Here is a 16602-nt window from a genome sequence, read left to right on the forward strand (position 1 = left end):
ATTTTTGTTTATTTACATGTGTGAGCTGAGTGTGTTTACATATAAAATTAGCAAAAATTTACAACAAAACTTATGTTGAAGTTGCCAGAAGTTATCATTTTTACTAGAAAGGGATCCCGCACTTTTCAGTGTTACTCTCTCGCTCTGAGCGAATTTTTATTTTTTGACAGTATTAGACCTAATGAGAGTCGGAGTATAAGAACTTTTATTACGCTCTTCTTACCTTTCATGCTGCCAAGCCGGGTCCTATGTGCAAAAGGCTCCTGGGAGCCACTTCGCCCATCTCCGCTATAAACAGTCAGTTTTCACACAATTTAAAATGTAGATGTGTATTTGAAATTGTCAGGAAAAATTTGTTGCTAGGTTCATGTTGCCAACATGTTACAAGCTTTTTCACAGCGTGAACAGAGCAAGAATGATAGAATACAAGATTGCACCGATCAGAGAGGATTTTTGAGAATAACTTTTGTGTGACGTCACACTGGCGCAATTGCGAGAGAGAAATGCCAAAACGTGAGCAAGAATGGAAGAAGAAGAAAAAATTTTGCTAGGAAAAACGTAAACAAGTTGCACCTGTGTGACGTCATGCAAACAACGATTCTGTCAAATTCGTTAAGAGAGGAATAGCGGTCCGAGATCGGCGCAACCTTTGTATTCTCTCAATCGTGTGAACAGAGTACTATTTTGCGGAGGAAATGTGGCGGAACTTCAAATTTATTTCACCGAAAGGATTTTTATATGCAATTTGACAGTTCTTTCACGTGAAACGGTAATATAATACTATGCTTTACAAGTAAACTTTTTGAGCGATTGCGTTATTTAAAGGAAATTGAAAGCATTTTGTAGATAAATAATATAATAAACCAAATTAATTTTTTATTATGTTCAAGTAAATTTTATATACATATATAAATTCAGTTACAAACTCAAATCTTTTTCGCATGCATCATATGCTACCCCAATACCGAATCCAGTTCCCATTATTGAAGGCCAAATTTTCCTTTTCAGCATGCAAAAAGACAAAGCAAATCCAAGGAGAAACCCGCTGGCTAAAAAAAGAAAGAATTACATTGTAATTTTTAATTTATTTTAAGTATTTGTAAAAGCATATTGTAGGGAGTCTCTTTACTAAAAGATAGATAGTTGCAAACAACATCATTTTAAATATTTTCTACTATTTTATCGATCACTACTATGTAGTACATATACTGATGATCAAAAGTGCATGGTGACTTTTTTAATATACTTAATGCTTTTCAAGTTAAATTTTTTTTGATAATATGGTTTATGCTTTAACCAAAACCACATAAGTCAAACCTTATACAGAATTTAGAGAGATCCAACAAATTTTCATCAAAATTCTGAACTTTGTAGTCCGAATTTTGACAAAAATTTTTGGGTATATTGTTACGCGGCTTGAAGTTCTAGTAAAACAGGTGCAAGTCTTAAGTCGAGTTTATTTGCTGACGGCTGTTGCGATTTGTTTTCATATAACAAGTGCGTTGATTTTTTAAATTTTTTTGCAAACGGTCTTGCGCATCTTGTTCTACAAGAAATTCACGTTTATACCGTAAAAAGTGTAAAGCGCCACCAGCAAAAAATTTTAATCTACGCGATTTTAAGCCACTTAAAACTTTACATGTTTTTGAAGAAAATGTTTGAGATTTTTCTTAAATCTGTATAGTTTGACTTATGTGGCTTTGGTTAAAGCATGAACCAAATTTCAATATAAAAAAAAGGGAAGAACTTGGTTTGAAAAACATCAAAAATTTTACGAAAATCACCATGCACCATATGAATATATTTCTGGTTTCAAAAATTTTATATTTAAAATAATTTTTTTTTCCACGAAGAAAAATTATTTTTGATAACTAGTTTACAGCAAAAAAAAGAACGAGACCAATTCCCATGTAAAATCGGTCCCTGACTCCGAAAATCCACTTTTTCTTTCATGTAGTTTTCGAGATATCACCACATAACGGGTTTCGATTTGGCCATAAAAATTTCTATGTCCGGATAATCTGTCCAACGATTAAAACAATATATCAGATGAAAGGTAACTAAATTTGCTATCTTTCCTTCATAATTTATTTAAGTTACACGTTTTCCAGATATTTACAAAGATCTCAGAAGTTTTTTTTACAAAAATTAGAAATATTTCGATTTATATTTAAAAAAAATATAGGAGAGACGTTCGAAAATGGTGTTGTAAATAGAGATGCGCGCGTGAGTAATTTTTGCTCACGTTCACGCAAGTTCTCGTTGATGGTTTAGTAAATCACGCACACTCACGTCCTGCTATATTTTTTTCAACCACGTTCCCGCACGCTCACGACGCCTATTTTTTCATTCACGCACGCTCCCGCACGGTTTCTCACGGACTTTTTTTTCAAATTGAAACTTAAATTATATAAATAGCATTTCATATAAATAGGCTTTTATCACACAAGTATTATTACAAAACCTTGGCCAAACGCCTAGCAAGGGCTGATATACTTATGTATCTAATACGAGTAAAAAAAGAATTGGTATCAATATAGCTTCTTCCAGAATTCTTCCTGACACAGAAAAAACTCTTTTACTAGTTGCTGAGCTAGCTGGTATGTTTAAAATTTGCCTTGAAAGACTTCTAAGAAGTGGTAAATCTTTAGCTTTCTCCCAAAGTTTTAAAACATCGTCACAACTTTTGCTATCAGATTTTTTCAAATAAATCTGTATTTCCGTATTAATTTTTTCAAAAACTGTTTCTGCAGATTCATTTATTCCATCTTTAAATTTGTAAAAAGTTGCACAGGTTTTTGCCCTTTTCGAGGTAGAAGGAATGTCATCGTGCAGAATTTGGAAATCGTGCTGAGGGCGAGCGCTCTTTTCTTCAAGTGCATTTCTACCTAAGTTATCTTCAAGCATTGCCTTTACTGTCGCTCTTAAAACTGTAACTTTTTAAACGGAGGATTTAAAAACAATCTCAGAAATTGGACTGAACTTGGTTGGAATCTTTTATTTAAAGCAACAGCTGTGTTTTTCTTCAAATCGATAATGACTTCAGAGTCAGATGCATTCACCTAACAATGCTTTTGTAGTTTTTTGTACCACAGAACGTGCTCATAGATGGTTGGATTTAAATCTGCGCTCAAATTTTCAGAACACATCTTGAAAGGGACCAGAAATTCTAAAAAAATTTCCAATAAATTTGAATTTACTCTAGATAGTTTATGAAGCTCATTTCTTTCCATTAATAATTGTTGAACTGCTTGCCGCATTTCGTGAATGCTGGACACCGTTATTGCGAATGTCGACTGGCGATTATCGATTATCGATGCTATTGTCGCAAAATTAGCGACTGTGAATACTTTTTAATCGCTCATCCTTCTATTGCTGTTTTTTAGTGGTTGGAGTTTGCGTTTATAAGGTTTACATAAGAAAGTGGTACTATAATGGATAAAAGTAAGTCAATTGAACTGGAAGTTGAAAAAATTGTGAAATATACATATGTATGTCTCTGAATTGCAGATCAAAAATTGTAAGCAACAAAAGGCAACTTGCGTGGTTGGTCGAGCTGATGCAGGAGAATGAGGGCATAGGCAAAGGAATTTTCGGAGAGAGTAGGGGCGGACGCTCCGCTTCTATTGCGAAAGATATACAATATTTCTTGTAGATATAACTCCAGCTGCGCCATCCACTGTGTTTTTGAGCAGAGCCAACATCAAGGTTTACAAAAAACTGCATACTTTATTAATTAACTAGCGCTCGGAAATTTTAAATCTTTATTTTAAACTAGAGTTTAATTCTTTCATTAGACTTGTATGTTAAAGTTTTTAAACTCGGGTCACGCGTTTGGACACAAATACCCAACATCATTGTACAAATAACTAAACCGTACCATATTTTTTAAACTTCCATAAAGTTTATTAATGAGGAAAACAGCTTTTCCTGCAAATCCTGTAAAACCTACAAACCGTGAAGCATCTGGAACGCAACTTCTATTCATAAAATTCACATATGTACATACACTGCATCTTCCAACTCCAAGGGATCCGACGAATCTCGCAATTTCCTCCTTGCTGGGCCTGTTCGAGGCACGTAAAAAAAGCGGCATTACTGTCGTACTGATGAAAAATGGCAACATTGTTGCAACTGCCCAACTGATAATACATTGCTAGAAATTCACACAGAACGTGATACTTTAACAATTCGCGCAACACTGCGATTGTGATTGCAACTCGAACAAGCCCCATATTTCAGCTGTATCCATTTCTTAAATTTTATAATAAAAGCAATTATTTTAATAATGATGTAAATGAAACCTAAAGAAACAAATGTAAAAAACAAACAGCTGTTTACAATTCAGTCAACTATTCACAATAGTACAAATTTTCATCGATCAAGTTACACAATAGCAAAATAAAAGATGATCGACTCGATCGAAAAATTTCTATTTTAATGCCAGTCGACACTCGCAATAGGGGCCTTAAGGTCTTTGATAGTTTGTTATTGAGTTCGGTATGTTTAAAATAGCCTACATGCTTTTTTGAAGCGTCTATCCATTCATATTCTTCCACAAGAAATTCATGTTTATATGGAAAAAAGGGCAAACGCCATCAGCGAAAAAAAATATTAAAAATCAATGCGATTTTATAATAGCCGTGTTTTATTTGTCCAGAAATTTAAGCTATTACCTTATTTTGTATGGAGGACTTACACAACATAATTATATTGGCTTATGAAAAGCTATCTTGGCTTGTATATTGAACAAGAGGCATTGCCATTCAGCATCAGACATTTTCTCCTTCAGCCAATCAGAAAGAGGCAAAAACTTACTTTGACACTATTTGCAGTCAAACAACTGTCAAATTTAGGCTAACATAGGAAATAAGCTAATTTGGTTTTATTTGACCAAGATTTAGCTATTTGCTTGTGAAGGTTGAATAAAACATGCCTAATATAATAGAATTTTATAAGCTTGTTGCATGCCCAAAAAAATCTAAAAATTCTGGTTAAGAAGCTCGAAACTTAGATAAAAAAAATTGGAATTTTTCTAAGTTCTGTATAAAGTTTGAAAGTGTGATTTATAAAATCAAAAAAATTATAGTTTGAAAAACATTGTAAATATTAAAAACTGAAAACCATTCATCCATTTTTGACTGCCACTGTAGATACATATGTGAAAATTACGTGATTGACGAAAATCTAACTCATGCGCACTCACCCAAGCAAAAATTTCAGTCACGCACGATCACGGATAATACCTGATTTTTGACTGAAATCCGCTCACGCTCACGTGTGAAAAAGTGTGACACGACGTGCCACGTAGAAATTCACGTCTTTTGCCCATCTCTAGTTGTAAAGTTTGAGCCTATTGTGGGCAGGAGACCAGTAAATAAAAGTCCGGTTCTTCTTACTTATACGAGATTTTATTTTCAGTAGCAATTCGTGTCTTTAGCTTACGAAATCGCGTACCGAAGTAGTGGATGGCGATTGCCGAAGATACAGCATTAATCGATATATGTGAATTAACGCTAAAGGACCCATTCACATTGGTGAGCCATCCTTTTTTAAGTCGGACGGATTTCGTAAAAAAAAATTATGTCATGGCTCCGATTCGCTTCAAATTTTTTTATGGGTTCTATACGTGAAATAAGCTGACACGTGTTCGAGGATTTTTTAAAATTTTTTTTCTGCGGAGATATGATCTGTCAAAGTTTGCATTTTGTCGTGATTCTGACTAATCATGTTCTTCTTCAATTCGTCAATATCTCGGGTTCTGCTCATCGCAGAGACTTCATCTTAACGTCGTTTTAAAGCTAAAGAAACGGGCTTAACATTTCTATATACTTGCCCTAACCAATATTACTTCATTCACTTGGACATTTTTGTACACCGCTATTTTTATAGATTTTTCATAAGTAGGGTGTGGATCTTTTTATAAGCTAATTATGTTTTCTTAGATAGCTCGATTTATCAGTTTTAGAACAAACTAAGAAAAATTAAATTTTTNCTATTACTTCATTCACTTGGACATTTTTGAACACCGCTATTTTTATAGATTTTTCATAAGTAGGGTGTGGATCTTTTTATAAGCTAATTATGTTTTCTTAGATAGCTCGATTTATCAGTTTTAGAACAAACTAAGAAAAATTAAATTTTTCTACGTATAAAAGACTTGTTAATATTAAGAAAACAAAGGCGACCACTTTTGCTTCATACAGTAAGCTTTGTAAGGGGTATCGTTAAAAAATTCAATTTTATAGCACGCCGTGACCTTGTAATCAGTTTGTGCATTATTGGCGAGCAGTTTGTTCAGTTTTGAATTTCATAATGGCACGCGGAAAAGCCCTTTGCAAAGAAATTCGTGAATTGATTATTGTTAAATACAAATTTAAGAAAAGTTTTTCCGAAATTGCAAGAGAAGTTAATGTTCCAACTCCTACGGTGCAAAGTATAATTAGAAATTATAACGAAACTGGACAGATTTTGCCAAAAGAGCACGTGGGAGGTCGAATATCAGTGATTTCCGACCGCGATATTCGGCAATTAAGCAACATTATTAAACAAAATAGGCGGAGTTCTGTAAGAAACTTGGCTGCTGCATGGTCACAGAAGATTGGTAAGCGTGTAGGACGTGAGGGGACCCGGTTGCAGCTGCATAAGTTGAAATATAATTTTTATAAGGTAGGGTTTCGAGTGTGATGCATTTCAGAATCCTAACAAATTTATGTTGCAATTAACAGGCAAAAAGGAAACCGTTACTAACAGTCCGTCAAAAGCAAAAAAGATTAGCTTGGAGTAAAGCTAGACGATTGTGGGTCCAAAGACAATGGGACTCCGTCATATTTAGCGACGAATCTAAGTTCGATGTTTGCGTAGGCGACTCAAGGACTCGTGTAATACGAAAGAGAAATGAAGCATATCATACAGACTGTTTGAGAAGGGCGGTAAAGTTCCCAGCGAGTGTCATGGTATGGGGTTGTATGTCCTCGAAAGGAGTAGGAAAGCTTCATTTTATCGATGGGACTATAAAAGCCATGGATTACGTCAATATTTTGGAGACAAATTTGCTTCCTAGTATACCCAATTTGTCTACAGCAGACGAATATATTTTTCAGCAAGATGGTGCTCCGCCTCATACCGCTAAATTTACCAAAAACTGGTTTCTCAGTAAAAATATACCTGTTTTAGACTGGCCTGCTTCCAGTCCGGACCTTAATCCTATTGAGTCTCTATGGCCGCTAATGAAGAGAAGACTTCGAAATGACCCCCAGAGGACTATTGATGGCTTAAAGGCAAAAATTAGTGAAACCTGGGATTCTATAACTCCAACTGAATGTTTATCACTAACTAAAACTATGCATCTTAGACTGAATGCCGTAATAAATGCAAAGGGGGACGTTACACAGTATTAAAGTTCAGTTACGTTGACTGTATGAAGTAATAGTGGTCGCTTTAATTTTCTTAATATTAGTAGTTCCTTTTGAAATAAATGAACATTTCCTTTATGTATCAAAAAATTATTTTTTTCTTTTTTTAATATAAAAGCTAGTCTATTAAGCTCTTCAAAAAGTAGAATTCGCTTATAAAAAAAATTCACCACCTACTTGCGAAAAATCGTTGAAAGTGGAAACGTAAAAAAATGTGTAAGTGTATGAAGTAATAGTGGTTAGGGCAAGTATAAGATGGTCAAGATTGTCCTAAAGCTAACTTAGCTATTAACAGCTGAACTTTTTGTAGTTGATTTGCATAGTGAATACCAGTAAATTAGGGATCTAAAATTATACCATCGTAATCCTTTTTTAATTCTCTATAAATACGTGATTTTATTGCGGATTTCGGCGGAATATCGCTTCGTTAACAACATTTGTTCCACAACTTTTTCAATCCATATAGGTATTCTGAAGAAATCCACAATAAAGTCTAAATTTATGACCTTTGGTTTTAAGATAGCCACGCCCATTTCTAGAATTTTTTTGCATTGAAAAAGTTGTGGAACAAATGTTGTTAACGAAGCGATATTCTGCCGAAATCCGCAATAAAATCTGCGTTTTGCTAATTTTAGTCCTGCAATTGCCACGCCCATTTTTTCGTCGCCTTAAAGAAAAATCTTGCCGTACAAATATTATACCTGGGTAGGTATTCTATCGGAATCTGCAATAAAACTTAAATTCTTGCAAAAACTTAACACCTTACTAAATATATCTCAACATAAGTTTTGGAAAAAAATTTACAAAAAATGTATGATTCTCACAAAATACCCTCATAAAGAAATTTTTTTCTGAAAACCCATTTTTTCGCACGTTTTTTATAGAGAATTAAAGAACGATTACGATGGTATAATTTTAAATCCCTAATTTACTGGACTTCACTATGTAAATCAACTACAAAAAGTTCAACTGTTAATAGCTAAGCTAGCTTTAGGACAATTTTGCCATCTTATTAAGTTAAACTTTTGGCAAATAAAATTAATCTTTTGGCAAATAAATTAAATCTTTTGGCAAATAAAATTAATCATTTGGCAAATATATTTAATCTTTTAGCAAATAAATTTCACCGTTTGGCAAATGAAATTAATCTTTTGGTAAATAAATTTAAACTTTTGGCAACAAAACAGAAAAACCAAAAAACACTTTTCAGCTATCCTGCAGGTTAACTCTTGATATTGGCGCAGTAAAGCTAAGCGTCAAAGGTAAAATAACTTTTCCTAGCACAGCAGTTTTTAGTGTTTTTTTTACTTTATCAAACAAAGTTTAGTACTACAGTAGAGTTTAAATTTATTTGCCAAAAGATTAACCTTTAATTAGGCGCATAAAGAAAATCAGACAATTAGTCGATGGGGCCCCAGTGACCCTAATAAAAGTTTTGAAAAGAGCTTTCAAAATAAAAAAAGGAAGTGTGTATTAACAAAAATATTAAAGTACTCTATTATCGTTAACCTAAAAAAAGAAAAACATAATTCCGACTTCAAACTAAAAAAAAAAAAATTTAAACTGGCTTCCGCCAAAAAATGTTACGTTAGTAGGCGCATGGGGTCAGCACTCAAGTAAGTAGCGACACATGTGTACACGACGATGTTCTAACCGTAATTAAATAAATGAAACGAAATGTATATTGTCATAAATATTAAAGCTCTTTATTATAGTTAACTTTAAGAAAGAAAATCATAACTTTGACTTCAAACTTAGATACAAAAATAAAAACCAAAAAATGCTTAAAAGTAAGTGGTCGCATGGGGTCAGGGCTTAAAAGAGTAGCGACAAATGTGTACACGCCGATGTTCTGGCCGTGACTTATTTACGTACCCCGAGGGGAGTTATGAAGCTAGACAGTGCGCGAGCAAGCTCCAAGCAGTCCAAGACATTTTTTTCAGCTAGATATGACCTAGACCCCATGCACCTAATTAAGGGTTAAATTTATTTGCCAAAAGATTAATTTTATTTGCCAAAAGTTTAACTTAAGGTGTCAATGCTATATATAGAAATGTTAAGCCCGTTTCGTTAGCTTTAAAACGACGTTAAGATGAAGCCTCTACAATGAGCAGAACCCGAGATATAACGATTTGGAGAAGTACATGATTAGTCAGAATTACGAAAAAATTCAAACTTTGACAGATCATATTTCCGAAGAAAAAAAATTAAAAAAAAAAATTTCCTCGAATACGTGTCAGCTCATGTATAGAACCCATTAAAAAATTTTAAGCACATCGAAAGTGTGACACCAAATTTGGCGTCCGATATGAAAAAGAATGTCTGAGGTACATTATTTTATATAAGTTTACGATAAAGGCCCCATTCACTTGTNGGTGTCAATGCTATATATAGAAATGTTAAGCCCGTTTCGTTAGCTTTAAAACGACGTTAAGATGAAGCCTCTACAATGAGCAGAACCCGAGATATAACGATTTGGAGAAGTACATGATTAGTCAGAATTACGAAAAAATTCAAACTTTGACAGATCATATTTCCGAAGAAAAAAAATTAAAAAAAAAAATTTCCTCGAATACGTGTCAGCTCATGTATAGAACCCATTAAAAAATTTTAAGCACATCGAAAGTGTGACACCAAATTTGGCGTCCGATATGAAAAAGAATGTCTGAGGTACATTATTTTATATAAGTTTACGATAAAGGCCCCATTCACTTGTATTATATTCCTCCCAAGATAATTAACAATTAAATATTTAAAATCGATTAATGACGCTAACAAATGAAATTTATATATTTTTTTGCTTAAATTCGAATTAAGTCGCTTAACTGGCTTTCTATTACGAGACGAACGACGCAGTTCAATGGGTGGTGGAATGGCTGAAGAAGTTGGTAGTCGTCCAGCTGAAGTTGTGGGCTGTGTGCGACGCTCGGATGGAGTTATTGATTCCGCAGACTTGTTTGTAGACGGGTGCTGGTCGCGGAGTTGAGGCCCGAACGGTCGATGCAACGATTTTGTGGAGGCGGTGACTTTAGGGTATGTTAGTGATGCTTGCCTCTCAGCAAGAGCTTCTGGCGAAGCTTCGGGAATCGCACCAGTATCGGTGTCTGGAGCGATATCGTAACACTGGACAGAAAGCTCTTCTAATAAGCTAGGTTTCAGATGATGTACGTGCCGCTTCCAAAATCTGCCATCTGGAAGACTAACGGTGTATGTTGCGGGTGACATCTGGTTCGTAATTTTGCCTTGCATCCATCTTCCTTTCATCAGGTCTTTCACCATCACGACGTCGCCATGTTGCAGGGTACAACGCCGTTTGCCAGGCGTATTCAATTTCTTTCGCTCTTGTTGTTTAAGTACGTGTTCACGTAGATTGGGTCTGATTAAGTCCAATCGAGTTCTCATGGTTCGGCCGAACTGGAGTTCAGCTGGTGAACAGTTTGGTCCTGCGGAAAAGCACGATAATGCATCAAGAATTTGGATAAAGGGTCCTGTCGAGTTAGGCCTTCCTTTAAGAGAATTTTGAATTTACTTTCGAGGGTACGAACTCCGTTTTCGGCTGCCCTATTCGATGCTGGGTGATCTGGAGCAGTCTTTTAGCATTCCTCTGGCTTCCAAGAACTTTTCTAACTCGTCCGAGGTAAGACTTAGGCCATTATCACTCAATGCTCTTCCACTACCACCATATGCGTATACGCATCAGCCGCTCGCTTCATACCAACCGGACGCATCGCCGAAATCCGCCCAGGCTTTTCCACTGAAGCGGCGGAACTCGCAGACGAGCGTGATCGAATCCGCCAGACTAATCCAGGGGATCCCGGTATAAGAGATCTCAATAGGGACATTAGAAACCTTGTCAACGAACACAAGCAGAACACATGGAATGATCATATAAAGACCTGCAATCTCACAAGTGGAGCCTGCAAACTGTGGTCCACAGTCAAGTCTCTTCTTTAGCCGGCAATGCACGCCCAGAGAGAGACAAAACCCGCCGCAGCGTGCTGCGTGCAGGAATAAACTTGGTAAGCTACGCTGATGACTGCACTATAATGGCAACTGGCCCACACATCGACAGACTCTGCGATCAAATAACCGACTATCTCACCGATCTTTCCAATTTCTTCACTGCAAGGAGCCTCAAAATCTCCGCCGTAAAATCCACCGCCACACTCTTTACAACCTGGACCAAGGAGGTGGGGCTAGAGCTGGACGTCTTCGTCGATGGCGAGAAAATACCGACGACTAATCACCCTAAAATCCTAGGACTGACGTTCGATACCCTCTTCTCCTTCTCCGCGCATGCCACAGCCACATGTAACAAACTCCGAGCCAGAAACTCTGCTCGTGACCTACAAGGCATTTGGCCGGTCAGTGGCAAACTACGCGGCACCAGTGAGGACGGCGGGGACAAGCGACACCCAGTGGAGGAATCTCCAAACCTGCCAGAACGCAGCTATACGTACGGCTACAGGTGGTCATCTCATGTCATCCGATCATCACCTCCATGAAGAAAGCCAGATGCTGGAGGTGAAAGAACACAACACCATGCTGTCGAAGCAATACCTCGTGGACGCAGCAAGATACAGAGCGGCGCTCAACAGCCTACACAGCGATGCGGTCAGAACGAGCATCAGCACGCGCAATAGCAACATCTTCTTAGGCGGTCGACCGCCGCCCATTAATTTAGACAACTCCGTTCGGGGTGGTGGCACCGACTCAACAGCTACATCTCCCGGTTGAACACACAAGTGGCAAACAGCTGTCGCGCTTGTGGGCAAGGTCCCCACGACACCCAGCACCTCTCCGTATGCACATCCAACCCTACGAATCTGACACCAGAAGCGCTCTGGACCGCGCCTATCGACGCTGCCCGTTTTCTCGGCCTCAGGCTTACAGAGTCGGAGGATGAAGACGACGATACATGACAGAACCTGGGGGGGTTGAGCACTGCTGCTGCAACAACAACAACAACAAGGAGAGCCCGAAATCCAGAGCGAATTAGCGAACACAGAAGCAAAGGCAAAGGCGACCACGTCATCGTCTACGTAAACAGAAGCAAGCGCACAAGCAGGCAGAGCCGGGTAAATGCAATTACAATGCAATTACAATTACATTGCCCAGTAATTGTAATTATGAATCAATTCCTTCAGTTCACAGCAGAGGAATCTATTACTTTCCCAATTCCTTGAAGTAATTTCGAATGGATTTGTACCCCGCGGGGAGTTATGAAGCTAGACAGAGCGCGAGCACGCTCCAAGCACTCCAAGACATTTTTTTCAACTTGACATGACCTTGACCTAGGGTTGGGACTATCCGCATATTCGAATATCCGGATATCCATGCGGATTATCTGTTGACACGAATTAAATCCAGATAGTATGGATATCCGTTTAATGTTCGTTTGTGAAATTATTCGGATATCCGGATTTACGAAGATCCAGTTAAAATTCGTATTTGCGGATATCAAAAAAAAATCAACAAACTGATTAATAATATTCGCGTATTCAATTATGCACATGATAGAGTGAATTAGCTCTTGACGGACTTGAAGTTGAGCCTTTGTTTTGTATCGTTTTATCACAATATAAACAAATGGCACTATACTTGTCATGACTTTTTTAGAAATTCTACAATTTGGTAAAGCATTCACCACGACCAAAAGTATCGCAACAGCTTTCATCATTCCATCCATGATATTTTAAAGTCATGAAAAAACTCTCGCGGTCAATTTTATATATTTTACTTTTATTTTTACGAAATGATACTTTGATTTCCCAATACCAGGCGCGCATGCAAATGAAGCAGCAGAACACATGGAATGATCATATAAAAACCTGCAATCTCACAAGTGGAGCCTGCAAACTGTGGTCCACAGTCGAGTCTCTCTGCAATCCGACGAAGAGTAAGGAAAATGTCGGTCTCACCTCCGGCACCACCACCACGTCGGATCCGCGGTCGTGCGCGCGCTTCTTTAGCCGGCAATGCACACCCAGAGAGAGACAAAACCCGGCGCAACGTGCTGTGTGCAGGAATAAACTTGGTAAGCTACGCTGATGACTGCACTATAATGGCAACTGGCCCACACATCGACAGACTCTGCGATCAAATAACCGACTATCTCAAAGATCTTTCCAATTTCTTCACTGCAAGGAGCCTCAAACTCTCCGCCGTAAAATCCACCGCCACACTCTTTACAACCTGGACCAAGGAGGTGGGGCTAGAGCTGGACGTCTTCGTCGATGGCGCCAAAATACCGACGACTAATCACCCTAAAATCCTAGGACTGACGTTCGATACCCTCTTCTCCTTCTCCGCGCATGCCACAGCCACATGTAACAAACTCCGAGCCAGAAACTCTGCTCGTGACCTACAAGGCATTTGGCCGGTCAGTGGCAAACTACGCGGCACCAGTGAGGACGGCGGGGACAAGCGACACCCAGTGGAGGAATCTCCAAACCTGCCAGAACGCAGCTATACGTACGGCTACAGGTTGTCATCTCACTGCACTGTTGCTGCAACAACAACAACAACAAGGAGAGCCCGAAATCCAGAGCGAATTAGCGAACACAGAAGCAAAGGCAGAGGCGACTACGTCATCGTCTACGACACAAAACCTTGAACCATTCAAAAGGTGTAATCTACAGTAACGAACTTAGAGGCATATCAAAAGAACACATTCTTTCTGAACTAAAAGATCAGAACGTCAATGAAGTGAAAAAAATTTTTAAAAAAAGTGATGAACTTTTGGTAGAAACGGGTCTCATAATAACATTCGCAACAACAATCCTACCAACCGAAATCAACATCGGCTATGAAAAGGTAAAAACTCCGCCCATATATTCCACTATCACTAAGGTGCAACAACTTCTTTAGATACGGTCACATGTCAAAAATATGTAAAAGCGCGAAAACTTGTCCCAAATGTGCACTTAAAGGACGAAATCAGTGAGAAATGCATAAATATGACAAATTGTATAAACTGCAAAATACACAGCTTAGAACCAAACAACAATTTCGCCACTGACAAAAGCTGCCCAGTCTTTATAAAACAAAGAGAGCTCCAAGCCATAAAAATGATTAACAAAGTAGACCACAAAACATCTTTAGCCATTTATGAGAGACACTAGCACAGCCCTCAACAATACTCATTTACTGTACCTAACCAGCCACAACCCACCAACCAATAAATTAATCAAACCCAAAATTTACACCGAAAAAAAAACACAACTACAGCAAATACCTCTATCACAAATGAACCTACAACATCAACACCACTACCACCAGCACTGGTCCCAAAACCCATTACCACACTTCGTCAACCAGTAAGCTACTCAGACGCTCCCAGTAATTCTGACTCCGAACCCCAGGCGCTACCTACAACTTCTGCCAAATCAACGAAGCTCACAACAAAAATATTTCCGGTTAAAATGTCAAAACGTAAAAGAGTACAATTAAAAAGCGTATACAACCCACGGAAGACGCTGAATATCTACACGAAGGAGAAGACTACCACAGCTTAAACTCTACATTTTAAATAAAAAATGTATATTTGCCATACTAGTTATGCCAATAAAAACTTTGCAATGGAAAATTCGAGGTTATTTAAACAATTATAACGAACTCTTAGGGCCGGTTACTCAATGTCTGGTTAACACTAATCTGCGGTTAAACATCGTTATATGCATGGAGTCGAAGACGTCGATAACGATGTTTAACCACAGATTAGTGTTAACCAGACATTGAGTAACCGGCCCTCAATCTTAATAAAGCAATTCAACCCAAAAGTAATCTCCCTTCAAGAAACCCACATCAAGCCACACGACCGTTTCACAATACCAATAAACTATTCTATCTATTCAACAAACACTGCTCCCAGCTCTTTCGGTGGGGCAGCCCTCCTCATCCATAACTCCATCCAACACAAACAAATCACTATCGGTAACGACTTCGATGAATAAAGTTCACAGTGATATCTGCATACATTACTCCCACACAAAGCTTTAACCAAACAAACCTGCACAACGTCCACACAACAAATCATGTCCAATAACGGGCGACTTCAATTCATGGCACAATATGTGGGGCTCCCCTAAAAATAACCAGAAAGGTAAAATATTAGCCAATTTCATCCTCCTCAACGCAGTCCAATTTCATCCTCCTCAACGATGGGCCCCCTACTCACTTCTCTACAAGAAACACATTTACACACATTGACCTGTCATTTGCCAGCCCGGATATAGCCATCGCAGCAAAATGGGAACTACAAGAGGATCTATATGGGAGTGACCATCTCCCCATTGTAATAAGCATCCATCCCCAACAACTTCACACCACAAAAGATGAGCACAACTACAAACAAAACAACAACAAAAAACCAAAAAAACAAAACAACAACAGCAACTACAGCTACAACAACAAAATCTACCACAGACCCGCGCCACCAGCGGCGGTGGGCATAACGGCATCAGCCGTAATAGCAAAAGCTACAGGTACACCAGCAACGCCAAGCAGCAGCACGCTAGAAGGCTCTAAGAACGCCAAGCGCAAGAGCAGCTTCTTGGACAAGCTGACAGCAGAGGAAGCATCGCTGTTCATCGAGCATGCGAGGGATGACGAACGTCCAGGCACCAGTGCAGAGGCGTCCTGTAGCAAGGCACGGGGCAAATCAAGATGTCTTAGATTTGTATGATTCATCTGCCGAATTAGATCGGCCGCAACACCGGTCCGGCAGTTCTCTTTACAGGCACACAGAAACAGCGAGATCAGAAAGCAGCCACCGTACCGAGGGCAGTCACCGCTCCAACAGTCGGCATCGCTCAAGCAGTCGGCGCCGCTCTAAGAGTCGTCACCGCTCAAAGAGCCGGGAGCGCTCAAAGAGTCGTCACCGCTCAAAAAGCCGGGAGCGCTCAAAGAGTCGGCGCCGCTCTGACAGCGGTAACCGGAAGGGGGAAGGTAGACACAGGTCCCCCAGCAGCAACGCCTCCGCTACATCTGACGAGTCTGTTTGGGAGAAGCAGAGGAGGAAGAAAAACCGCAGGGCCAAACCTCCTCCGATGCCTCTGCCAGGTCAGCCAGGGGCTCTGGACGACCGACACCGCGAAGATTTGAATGGCTCCGAGGTCAAGTGGTACCTCCGGTACCTGGAACAGGGCAAGCCCCCAGTTGAGGCCAGAGCCATGGCCAGCGTCAG

The 16602-nt window shown here is 38.8% G+C and overlaps 2 protein-coding genes across 2 annotated transcripts; one reads left to right on the plus strand and one right to left on the minus strand.

The window, feature by feature from the left end:
- Positions 1 to 847: 847 nt before the first annotated feature.
- LOC108362981 (uncharacterized) lies at positions 848 to 15556 on the minus strand. The gene is made up of 2 exons (XM_017616154.1): positions 15427 to 15556; positions 848 to 1049 (listed from the first exon to the last, which is right to left on the minus strand). The coding sequence occupies exons 1-2, from the start codon at positions 15539 to 15541 to the stop codon at positions 919 to 921; spliced, it is 246 nt and encodes an 81-aa protein (XP_017471643.1). The 5' UTR covers positions 15542 to 15556; the 3' UTR covers positions 848 to 918.
- Positions 11305 to 15065, plus strand: LOC108362983 (uncharacterized). The gene is made up of 2 exons (XM_017616155.1): positions 11305 to 11883; positions 13902 to 15065. The coding sequence occupies exons 1-2, from the start codon at positions 11462 to 11464 to the stop codon at positions 14029 to 14031; spliced, it is 552 nt and encodes a 183-aa protein (XP_017471644.1). The 5' UTR covers positions 11305 to 11461; the 3' UTR covers positions 14032 to 15065.
- Positions 15557 to 16602: the final 1046 nt, after the last annotated feature.

The sequence above is a fragment of the Rhagoletis zephyria genome, unplaced genomic scaffold, assembly GCF_001687245.7.
Source record: "Rhagoletis zephyria isolate East Lansing unplaced genomic scaffold, Rhagoletis_zephyria_1.1 Rzeph_scaffold_01159, whole genome shotgun sequence".
Taxonomy (NCBI): domain Eukaryota; kingdom Metazoa; phylum Arthropoda; class Insecta; order Diptera; family Tephritidae; genus Rhagoletis; species Rhagoletis zephyria.